An 11,817-nucleotide genomic window follows, 5' to 3' on the forward strand; every position below is an offset into this window, starting at 1 on the left:
CTAAACAGCTGCCACGCCCCACCCCAGAGGCAGCTGCATTTCAGTGACAGGTGATCTCCAGGCTAGCTAAGTTGCAAAGCATCCTGGGAATCTTCTTTCGAAGCCTGGGCCAGTTCAGGCACCGCAAAGGCAGGCAAATGCTTTCCTCTCCCTTCGCTGCTGCGCTAAATCTTGTGCCTGGGAAAGGGGAGAACCCCCCCCCCACCACCACCTCCGTCCTGCTCTGGAGCAGTTGAGCAGCTAGCCGGAGCCCTCCTGCCCCGCTGCATGGGGTTCCATTACGGCTTTGCCCCATGGGCAGGCCGCGAAATAGCCAGTCTCTGCCCATGGCCGATGGGGAAATAGAGCTGGTTTTGGCGGCGGTCTGAGCTACACATGGTCCTGGGGCACTGGCTGCTTTATGGCACCTGAAGCTGCCAGGCAAAGGTGGCCTCCAGGCCTGCAAGATAAAGGAATAGGGCAGGGAGCTCTGGCACTGGGCACCACCCGGTTGGAGGGGCATGAGAGCCCCGCTGCTAGCCCCATCCGAGGGGAGAGACACCGTCCCTGCTGGCTGGCTTCGCCGCTTCCCTCCCTGGCATGCTCAAGCCTGACCCTCCCCTGGGGCCCTCTGCAAAAAGGGGGTCCCAACGCCTCTTGTGTTGAATGGGGTGCAGCCCAAGGGCTCGGTGTTCCCCACGCAGCCCCCAGCATCGGGCACCTTGGTCAGGACAGCCAGCAGACCCCAGAGAAGCGCTTTTCCCCTGCCCCTTTCCTGTGCCCTCTGGCGGGGGGCTGGTGCCTGGCCCCTGGCTGGCTGATTGCGCGGGGGAAAGTGTGGGGCGGAACTGGCGAGACCTGGCACCGATCACCCACCCGGGGCTCCCTGGCACACAGGCCAAACCTCTTGGACTCTGAGCCGCGGGGAGAGGCCGTGTCACTCCCTGCTGTGTGCTCGGGCCAGCCTGGGAACCCCCCGCCCCAGACTGCAGAGCGCCCCACGGAGCCTGTTCCCCACCTCGGCCCAACAGGAGGAGCCAGGCTGGTGGGATTTTCAGCCCTCCCCACCCTGATGCTTCTCCCTGCGTCTGCTCAAAGGCAGGAGGAGATGGCCTGGGTGAAATGTCCCCCCAGGCGCTGTGTCCTGAGCTGGGGGAGAACCCATCTCTGCCCTGCACTAACCCCAGGGGAGTGGGGCTGGAAGGGGGGGCACTGGGGCACATAGCCACTTTCCTCTTGCAAGGAGCCAGGGTTTCCCAGGGCTGGTGGGGCTGGGGCCTTGGTCCTAACTCATTTCCCCCCTCAGGGACTGTGGGGGGGGGGCTCTTCCCCTTCTCCCACGGTTCATGCCCCTCTCTCTGACCCCAGACCAGGCTCCCCTCCCAACCAAGGGCCTGGCCTGGATTCAGTGCCAAGTGGGGCATGAAAATCTGATCTTCCCCCCCGCATTTATACTCCCTCCCCCCCACAAACGGTCAGAGGCCTGCCCCTTGCGAGGCTCCCGGCCCCTCTGCTCTCACTAGGGGGAGCCCCGAGCCGGGCCCAGCCACACAAAAGGCCCAGCTGCTCTGGGGATGGTGATTAAAGCCAAGAGGCAGCCGAGCAAATGGCTCTTTTGTGTTTTCAAAATGGTGCAAGAGACAGGAGGCCTGGGGGGGAAGGGGGCTGCTGGGCACCCCCTCAATGGAGAGGCCTGCAGGGGGCAAAGGGGACTGTGGTGCCTCCCCCCCCAGCTGGCTTCACTCCAGCTACCAGGTCCTGTGTAACCCCCTCTCATCTAACCCCCCCACCCAAAAGCAGCTCCCCGGGGTCTTGGCTGAATCCCGCATCTGCCTGCCACCCCCCCCAACTCCTTCCGGGTCCCAGCCAGCGTTTGCTGAGCCACTGGGTGCTTCTCCCCCTGCCAGGCCCCGGCAGGCTCAGCCCCGCAGGGCAGGGCCCACGGGAGGGGAGGCCGGGCGAGGGCTGCCAGCGCCCTGGAGCGTCCTACCCCAGCGGTGCCTTTTTAAATCAGCCCCCAATAATACGGAAACACCCCTCGCCAACATGGACCACCCCGCACCCCCCCCCCCCGGTGAGGCCAGCTCCAGGCTCCCCAGAGCCAGCCCCCGCCCCCACAGCTAGGAGCCCCCACAAAGCATGATGCGGCTGGGGCAGATCCGCCCGGCTCGGGCTAGCCCCTGTGCATCACCAGCGGTGCAAAGGGGCCCTGCCCGCTCCGGGCCGCCCCTGCCCTGCTGGGTTACAGACGCTGCCAGGAGAGCGGTTTGGAAACTCCCTCCCGCCCCCAGCCCGGGGCCATGCACCGTCTGGCTCACTCCAGGTGGGTGAACCAGCCCCTTCCCCTCTACGCTTCCTCAGCAGGGGTGGGGCACTTCAGAGCTGCACCCTTGGCACACGCTGGGGGACCCACATGCCCTGGGGCTCCAGGGCTCCGCCCACTCCCATAGCTCTTCTTACCGGGCTGGGCGGGGGCTCTGCTGTCCGCCCCCTCATTGCGTTTAGCCTCCCTGAGGCAGCTGGATACAGTCTTTGGCTCCTGTTGGACTGTTGCCCTCAGAGCCTTCAACAGCTGCCACGTTCCAACCCAGAGGTGGCTGCATTTCAGTGGCCTTTGTATTGCGGTAGTACCCAGTCGTCCCAGTCACAGACCTAGGCCCCTTGTGCCAGGTGCTGCTCAGAGACCAGGGGCCTGGGCTGGCTTAACTCCAGCCTCGTGCACAGAGCCCTGAGCTGGGGGGCAGAACTGGGTTCTAGGCCCAGCTTCGCCACTAAACCAGCTCAATCATTTCCCCTGCCCAGCTTTTGTCTAAGGTCCTCAGGGCAGGGAGAATCCCACCAGCTGTACAGCAGCCAGGGGCCCTGAGCTCTTAGGACCTAGAGATGCGGCTGTAGACCCATGGGATCGGCTCAGGGAAGATGCTGGAGGAAACAGAGGGGCCAAAGGGAAACACCCCACTTATTGCACATGAACCTGGCTTGCGAGCTCTCTGGCAGCTGCTGTGGGTGGAATATCCTCGCCCCAGTCCCCAAGCCAGCCCTGCAAGAGGAGCAGTGAGCAACTAGACAAGGCAACCAGCTGGAAGTGCATCCCCCCAGCCTCCCTCTGCTCTTGCATGGGGTACAGGCTTTGCAGAGCAGTGGCTGTTAGCGCCGGACCCAGACACTCAGGAGTTAACAGAGCCAGCCGCAGCCCGCAGGTACAGCTGAGCAACCCGCTGCTTCTCCCCCACGGACTCTGCGCTGGCATGTCTCCTGCAGCACTTCCCCCCAGCCCGGGGCTGCGTCATCGCCCAGCTGCCAGCGAAGCCATGTTAAGAAGGCACTGGTGCCAGACCGGGGCTTTCAGGGCAGAGGGGGATGGGGTCAAGGACTGGGCCTGGAGCCGGGGCAGTGCCAGAAGGTGGCATTCAGGAGTCTTGCGGTCCTGGGTAGGTGATGAGCGTATTAGGAAGCAGACAGGGCTGGGTACTCGCCCCTAGGCCAGTGGCCCCACCTCTTAAAGCCAAGCCCAACGGTTGCACACCAAGAGACAGAGGCTCATTCCAAGAGACCACCTGCCCCTGGGAAGAGAACGGCGCCGGCCGAGGGAGGACATTGGGTCAGGCCAGGCCAGGCCGAACTGTTTCGGAGCCAAGGCCCTTTGTTCTCTGCTCCCCAGAAGCATCCGACAAGCTGCTCTGCAATCTCAGGCCCTCGCTACCCACCTCCCCCAGCCACCAGGGGACAGAGTTCGGCCGATCCCCTCACCCGCTAGTTAAGCGTGGGCAGGAGCCGGGCCAGAAGATTGCACCGCAGCACGGCCATGGGGGGTAGCCACGGACTAGCCAGGAGCCACAAACAGCAGCTCAGGTTGGGAGGAATGACTCAGCAGCTATACTCCTTGCTGCCGCTCAGCCCCTCCACAGGGCACAGAGCCGAGGGGAGGGAAGGGGGCAGCCGAGGCCCAGCGACCAGCTGGGTTGGAAGCTAGTGGCGATGTTTTACGAGCCCTGCAAGTTATGCTGTGGCTCCTAGAATCCCGCCCCACTGATCCAGGTGTCACCCCTCGCCCAGAACTCTGCCCCATGCAGATCCTGCCCCCCACAGCCTCAACAGCCCTGCTTCATGTTTTAGACGGATGTTTTATTGGAAACTTTAAATATACTCTGGAGACAGGACAACACCCAGCTCGGGCCCCGAGGAGCCGGGTGGGGATGCGCTGGGGGAGAGGTATGACGGAGCCAGTCGCTCACGAGTGCTCTTCGGCCAGCTTCTCCGCCTTTGCCACAGCCTCCTCGATGGGGCCCACCATGTAGAAGGCCTGTTCCGGCAGGTGGTCGTAGGTACCTGCGCAAGAGGGAGCAGTGAGGAGGGGGACCCAGCTTCCCTGCACCCCAGGGACTCCCCACAAGGGGGCAGCAAACACCAGGGCTCTTATACATGTGGGGAAGGTCCCTGCAGCTTCACAGGAATCATGGGGGGGGGGCATGGGTGTGTGTGTGTGTGCTATATCCCCCCCCTCAGCCCAAAGAGCAGCTCCCCAGCTGAAGCTGGAACACACCAGCCAAGTCCCTGCCAGGCAGCCCAGGACAGCAAGACAGCCACATACCTCAGTGCCCTGCTTGCAGCACCAGGAGATGTGGGTCCAGCCTCCCAGCTAAGAGCAGAGGGGAGACTCCATGGGCCACAGCCATTGTACCCCCTACTTCTAGGGCTGGGTTAGCTGAAGAGTCAAGAAGCCCCACCCCTGGCACCTCACCTCCGAGGATGTCCTGGAAGCCCTTGATGGTTTCCTTCAGTGGGACCAGTTTGCCCAAGTGGCCAGTGAAGACCTCGGCCACCTGGAACGGCTGGGACAGGAACCGCTGGATCTTGCGGGCACGGGCTACTGTCAGCTTGTCCTCCTCCGACAGCTCGTCCATCCCCAGGATGGCAATGATGTCCTGGAGGGATTTATAGTCCTAGGGGGAGAGAGAAGCGCTGCAGGCCACCGACAGGCTGGCAGAGCTGGGGGCAACCAGAACTGCCCGCTCCTCGGCAGCTAACCAGGGCTCCCAGCTGGCCAAGCCTTCCGTACACAGATCCCACAGGCTGTACCCTTGAGCTTCCCCTTCCCATCAGCCTCTAGGCCAGCTGCTGTGCCCCCAGCCTGGGGGCACAGAAGAGGGGACCCAAGCGCCCCCCAGTCTGTGCTCCTCCCCTCCCCTCTGTACAGACGGGGAACTGAGCTGCGGAGAGAGCAAGGAACTTGTCCCAGGTAACACAGCAGGGAACTGGACTCTGCCCTTCCACGGCCCAGTCTCACCTCCTAACCACGGGGCCTTTGTCGCTCTCACCCCATACAACCTCCCGTCACAGCTCTCACCTGTAGGATCTTCTGCACCCCCCGGGCCACATCGTAGTGCTCCTGCCCCACGATGTTGGGGTCCATGATGCGGGAGGTGGAGTCCAGAGGATCGACGGCAGGGTAGATGCCCAGCTCAGCAATGGCGCGGGACAACACAGTAGTGGCGTCCAAATGGGCAAATGTGGTGGCAGGGGCAGGGTCGGTCAAGTCATCAGCTGGTACGTAGATCGCCTAGGCAACAAGAGAGATGGGCTATGATAGCTGAATGCCACTGGGACGTTGCCCTTGAGGTCATGATACAGCAGCACTATGGGAAACCTCTTCATGAGCCGGGAGAGGCCTGTGTGTCCGAGGGCGCACTGACGGGCCACTCCCCAGAACAGTTACCTGCACAGAGGTGATGGAGCCCTTGCGGGTGGTGGTGATCCTCTCCTGCATGGTGCCCATGTCAGTCGCCAGGGTGGGCTGGTACCCCACGGCTGAGGGGATTCTGCCAAGCAAGGCGGAGACCTGAAAGGAAGCAGAGCCAGGTCAGGCGGAGGCTGCAGAGACACAGATGGCCTTGCCCGGACGGGAGCCTTTCACATGGATTGGACGAGGTGGGACAGTTCCATGGTGAGACACAGAAGGGCCACCTGGACCTGCAGGGAGTTCCTCCCCCGACCCCCCTTTTCTCTGGTGGCCAGTGCTCCCTAGCTCACCCCGTTGGCCAGGGGACCTGCCAGTCAGGCTGGGCAGGTGACCATGGCTCCCTGGCACCGCCCTGCCGCCATACCTCAGAGCCAGCCTGCGTGAACCGGAAGATGTTGTCTATGAAGAGCAGCACGTCCTGGCCCTCCTGGTCCCTGAAGTACTCGGCCACTGTCAGCCCAGTCAGCGCGACTCTGGCACGGGCGCCTGGGGGCTCGTTCATTTGCCCATAAACCAGGGCGACCTGCAGCACAAAGGGAGCGAACGTGTTACCAGGACAGCTGGGGCTGCTTGCCAGGCCCCACCTAACGCCCTCCGCTGGGCCGTTCCAGGAGCCCCAGCGCTATGGTGACAGACTTACTGCCCGCGGCTAGGGACAGCCCTAGCTCTGCCCCCAAGGACCACACATTTCCCAGAGGGGCTGACCCCGAGGCTCTTTGCTTGGCCAGCCACAAAGCACTGCTCAGGGCACGCTTCCTAGATCTGAAGGTTCGGCTTTCCCTCCTGGGCAAACACGGCGGAGCAGCTCGACCCCTAGGGTCCTTATCCAGGGCCCCCCCTCACCTTGGAGGTTGTGTCCTTCAGGTTGATGACTCCAGACTCGATCATTTCATGGTACAAGTCGTTCCCTTCACGGGTTCGCTCCCCGACGCCGGCAAACACCGAGTAGCCACCATGGGCTTTCGCCACGTTGTTGATCAGCTCCATGATCAGCACAGTCTTGCCCACGCCAGCGCCTCCGAACAGACCTGGGCGGGTGGGCGAAGTGGGTGCAGTTGGTTAGCTCAATAGCACCCTGACAAGCAGCTCCTTTGCCACAAGGCTCTCCCTGCCCCCGCCCCTTTTTCCTTCTCAGGAGATTGTAAGTGGCTTCAGCAAACTCAGAAGAACGAAAGTCACCAGGTTACTCATCAGCGAAGGAAACAGGGCGCATTAGCAAGGGCAGGAACGGATACGACTTCTGAACCCACCACGCTCCTCTTACTCGGCCCCCACACTAACAAAGGTTCAGGGTGGCTTCCTAAGCTCTGAAAGGGAGTCTAGCTCCACGAACCACATGCTGACCCCCCTCCCGAACCCCGCCTCCCTCCCCCACATGGGCCCTTTGATTTGCAACGTACCGATTTTGCCGCCCTTGGCGTACGGTGCCAGCAGGTCCACCACCTTGATGCCAGTAACCAGGATCTCTTGCTCTACGCTCATCTCAACGAATTCTGGGGCTTCGGCGTGGATAGCAGCAAACCTACAAGACAGGGGCCCAGAGGATCACGTCAGCTTGCAGAAGTTGGATGGCCTGGGAGGATGGCATTCAAGGCCTGCTAGGGTGTACTGTGCCACCGGCCGGCGACCACAGCTGGAGGAAACACGAGCCATTGGGGTTTCTCTTGTTGTGGGCAGCGGAGGTTCAGTTCACTCTGCTTCTCCGCATTTGCACCGCACCTAGGCAACCGGGACCCACGCTGGCTATATTCAAGGCACTACTGAAATCTAAGGGCAGAAGTTACTTAATAGGGAGAAAACATCTGATGTTCAGTTTAGCTCCTGCCAATCAAGTCCCTGTAACGCCATGGAGACGCCAGTGCAAACTCTCAGCCATTTAACTAGGCCCAGAGGGTCTGCGACAATGCCCGCCCCCCACTCTCTCAGGCAGTCCCAAGTGACATGCAGCCCAGTCTCTTTGCAAGGGCTTGCCCCTTCTCCCCCGCCCTGCAAGGCCGGAGACCGTTTGCACTTACTGTTTGGTCGTTATTGGGCCTCTCTCGTCGATGGGCTCCCCAATCACATTCATGATTCTACCAAGGGTCTCAGGGCCTACAGGGATTCTGATTGGGGCCCCGGAGTCCAGCACTTTCTGTCCTCTCACCAGGCCTTCGGTACCATCCATGGCGATGGTACGAACTGTGTTCTCACCTGCCGGGGCACGGGAAAGGAGCATTACATGGATGCTACATAAAGGCAATCACAGGTAACAAGACAGTTGCTGCAAAACCAGTCCTGACTGACCACTGCAACCTGTCCTGACTGACCACTGCTGTGTGTGTGTGTGTTTCTCCGTACTCAGCAGGGAGGACAGTTCCAGGGACGCCTAGTGGTTAGGGCACTTGCTTGGGAGAGCTATATTCAGCTCCCTGCTCTGACACGTGTGTGACCTTGGGCAAGTCGCTTTGCCTCTGGTACTGGAGGCTGCATAGGTAGCCAAGGTGGAAAGGACATCAGAGCAGGTGACGTGCACAGGAGTCCCTGGGAACAGCTTTCACTGCATCCCCCGCTGTGGCTTCCTCCTAGACAGATTCAGGCCAGCAGCCATTTTAAGCCTGCTCCTCCTCAGACCATAGTAGTGGCTTCAGCATGCTCAGAAGAACGAAAGTCATCACATTTGATCATCAGCGAAGGAGCCTCAACCCTGTGCCAGTTACAGACCTGGAGGGGCCGCCGCTTACCCAGATGCTGAGCCACTTCCAGCACCAGCCTGGTGTCCCTGCCCTGCACCTCAAGGGCGTTCAGGATCGGGGGCAGCCCCTCGTCGAACTGGACATCCACCACGGCGCCGATGACAGCCACGATGCGGCCCGTGGCAACCCCGGCCTTGGCGGCAGGGGCCGCTTGCGCTGCATAGTCCCGTCCTGGGATGGGGCAAAGGAGGCGAGAGTCAAGGTCAGACGCTGGGACAGGGGACAGGCTGCGATGCCCCAGCAGGGGATTTGGGGGAAAACAAGCTGCTTGTCAGAGGGAGCTGGGCCCCGTGGGAGAAATGATCCTTGCAGCCGTTGCCATCTGCACCCCGGGGGGACCAGCGCCCCCTGCTCCCAGGGCGAGTCTCCCGTCCCCCCCCTTCGGACCCGGTTCCAGCCCGGCTCCCTCCCCGGCACCGCCCCCCGCTGGAGCCCAAATCTCCTGGGGTTCCCCCCCCTCCCACTGCGGCCCAACCCCCAGATCCACCTTCGCTGCCCGCCCCCCCCCGCGCCCGGTTCCAGCCCAGCCCCCCGCTCCCACCCCCCCCACTGCGGCCCAACCCCCAGATCCACCTTCGCTGCCCGCCCCCCCGCCGTGCCCGGTTCCGGCCCGGCCCCCCCCCGCTCCCTTCGACCCCCCCCCCCGCGGCCCGGTTCCGGCCCGGCCCCCCCCCGCTCCCTTCGACCCCCCCCCCCCGCGGCCCGGTTCCGGCCCGGCCCCCCCCGCTCCCTTCGACCCCCCCCCCCGCGGCCCGGTTCCGGCCCGGCCCCCCCCCGCTCCCTTCGACCCCCCCCCCCGCGGCCCGGTTCCGGCCCGGCCCCCCCCCGCTCCCTTCGACCCCCCCCCCCGCGGCCCGGTTCCGGCCCGGCCCCCCCCCGCTCCCTTCGACCCCCCCCCCCGCGGCCCGGTTCCGGCCCGGCCCCCCCCCCGCTCCCTTCGACCCCCCCCCCCGCGGCCCGGTTCCGGCCCGGCCCCCCCCCGCTCCCTTCGACCCCCCCCCCGCGGCCCGGTTCCGGCCCGGCCCCCCCCCGCTCCCTTCGACCCCCCCCCCCGCGGCCCGGTTCCGGCCCGGCCCCCCCCCGCTCCCTTCGACCCCCCCCCCCCGCGGCCCGGTTCCGGCCCGGCCCCCCCCCGCTCCCTTCGACCCCCCCCCCCCCGCGGCCCGGTTCCGGCCCGGCCCCCCCCGCTCCCTTCGACCCCCCCCCGCGGCCCGGTTCCGGCCCGGCCCCCCCCTGCTCCCTTCGACCCCCCCCCCCGCGGCCCGGTTCCGGCCCGGCCCCCCCCCGCTCCCTTCGACCCCCCCCCCCCGCGGCCCGGTTCCGGCCCGGCCCCCCCCCGCTCCCTTCGACCCCCCCCCCCGCGGCCCGGTTCCGGCCCGGCCCCCCCCCGCTCCCTTCGACCCCCCCCCCCGCGGCCCGGTTCCGGCCCGGCCCCCCCCGCTCCCTTCGACCCCCCCCCGCGGCCCGGTTCCGGCCCGGCCCCCCCCGCTCCCTTCGACCCCCCCCCCGCGGCCCGGTTCCGGCCCGGCCCCCCCTCTGCTCCCGGCCCCAAGGTGACCCCGCCCGGCCCCGCCCCGCCCCGCACTCACGGGCCCCGCCGGCGGGCCGCGCCGCGCAGCAGCAGCTCGCGGAGCGGCCCCGCGGCCCCGGCCGGGCCCAGCGCCCCGCGCCGCAGCAGGGGGGAGGCGGCGGCGGCCGAGCAGCGACCCACGAACCCCAACATGGCGGCGCAGAGTGAGCCCGGCCGCCCGCCCGCAGAAGACCTGCGCCGCGGGGCGGGGCCGCCGGGCCGCACGTCACCCAGGCCAGTGCGCCCTGTTGGGCGGCGGGCTTGCCCGTCCTGCGGCCCCGCGCGCTCATTGGGCGAGGCTCCTGTCCATCGCCCCGGGCGCCTCTCTTCCATTGGGCAGGAGCTCTGCCACTCGGGGCACGCTCCCCCTCCCAGTTGGTCCGCGCGAGGGAGGAAACCCTCCGCGGAGCTTGAAGTGGATTGGCCGCTGCAGCTGGAAAAGGCGGGCTCCCTGCTTAAGGGCACAGGACCCAGGAAGGCGTGAGCACGTGTTCTGCCTTGTCCTTGCTCCAGGGCAGCCCGGGCCTGGCGGGGATGGGGGGGTCTGGTCGGGGAGGGGGTTTCCTGACTCCTGATCCCACAGGCCTTTCTCAGCCCCTGGAGCCGGCGTGGCCCCCAGGGAGCGTCTACACCTAGATGGGCCCTTGGCCTGGTTTTAAGCCAGACGGTCCATTTTAACATGGGTTCGACCCCTCTCCGGTACTGAGTGAAAATCCGCACGTGGGTTGGTCTGGGCTCACTTTGAAGAGTGCAAAGCTCCCTTCCCGCTGGCGTGACCTTGCCCCAGACATTCCTGGGGCGGGGTGGGGGGGGCGCAGGGGGTCACCCGATCCACCCTGCCTTGTAAACCCAGCTCTGCAGGTGGGTTTACAAGGTGCTGCCAAGCCGAGCTTCTGCGCCCACACTGCAGGGCTTACAGTTGCTGGGTGTGGGTCGCCCAACCAGGCTAACGTACCCATGCTGCAGCACGCAGCCCTTGGGGCTAGGATTTGAGTTGCATCCACACTGCAAAATGACAGGCCTTGGACCTAAATTACGATGGGACCCAAGCTCTGACTCATCCCCCTAGCAGGGTCCTGGGATTTGGGTCCTGAAGGCTTGTTGACCTGAGGCTGGTTTGTGTGTGGACGGAAGGGGAATCCGAACCAGCACAGGGATTTGTCCCAGGTCACACAATGAGACAGCAGCACTGTTAGAAACAGAACCGTGGAGAATCCACTCTCCGCTCACCCAGCACAGAGCTGGGGAGAGAACCCAGGAGCCCTGGCTCCCATTTTCCCCTCCACTAACCGCCTCATTCTGTGCCAAATCAACACCAGTGACGTGTTAGTGCGCCGTTCCCACCGTCGGGTAGCCCTGGCCCCAAGTTATGACACCATTTTAAGTCTGCCTTTTTTTTAAAAAAAGGAGTATTTCCATAACTGTGAAGCTTGAATAGAAACCACAGTGGTTTGATCACTGAAGCGGTGACGTGCATGGGTCAGAGCACAGTGCTCTCCCACTTCGGGTTTATACCGACCTCAACGATCCACTGCAGGATTATGCAAAAAGAAAGGGAGTACTTGTGGCACCTTAGAGACTAACCACAAGTACTCCTTTTCTTTTTGCGAATAGACTAACACGGCTGTTACACTGAAACCTGCAGGGTTATGAGGTGCCTCGTGAGCCAGCTTCAGTAGCAGACCCATGCCAGCACCCAAAGCTACAGGGCTGCCATGCCCTCTCCTCTCTCCCCTCGCACAGTGCTAGCTTTTCAAAGGAAACATAAAAGTGACATCCTGAGCTCCTGTGGTCAC

The 11,817-nt window shown here is 64.3% G+C and overlaps 1 protein-coding gene and 2 non-coding genes across 3 annotated transcripts; all 3 read right to left on the reverse strand.

The window, feature by feature from the left end:
- Nucleotides 1–4,083: 4,083 nt before the first annotated feature.
- On the reverse strand, nucleotides 4,084–10,369 carry ATP5F1B (ATP synthase F1 subunit beta). Its single transcript, XM_073318991.1, is given in 11 exon segments — nucleotides 4,084–4,308; nucleotides 4,721–4,922; nucleotides 5,327–5,539; nucleotides 5,696–5,818; nucleotides 6,084–6,242; nucleotides 6,563–6,747; nucleotides 7,120–7,241; nucleotides 7,735–7,909; nucleotides 8,440–8,622; nucleotides 10,041–10,053; nucleotides 10,055–10,369. Coding segments are annotated over 11 exon segments (1,773 nt in total). The 5' UTR covers nucleotides 10,355–10,369; the 3' UTR covers nucleotides 4,084–4,210.
- Nucleotides 6,846–6,919, reverse strand: LOC140901143 (small nucleolar RNA SNORD59). Its single transcript, XR_012155777.1, has one exon. It is a non-coding gene; the product is annotated as a small nucleolar RNA SNORD59 (small nucleolar RNA).
- Nucleotides 8,319–8,392, reverse strand: LOC140901145 (small nucleolar RNA SNORD59). The gene has a single exon (XR_012155779.1). It is a non-coding gene; the product is annotated as a small nucleolar RNA SNORD59 (small nucleolar RNA).
- Nucleotides 10,370–11,817: the final 1,448 nt, after the last annotated feature.

This window comes from Lepidochelys kempii, chromosome 20 (genome assembly GCF_965140265.1).
Source record: "Lepidochelys kempii isolate rLepKem1 chromosome 20, rLepKem1.hap2, whole genome shotgun sequence".
Taxonomy (NCBI): domain Eukaryota; kingdom Metazoa; phylum Chordata; order Testudines; family Cheloniidae; genus Lepidochelys; species Lepidochelys kempii.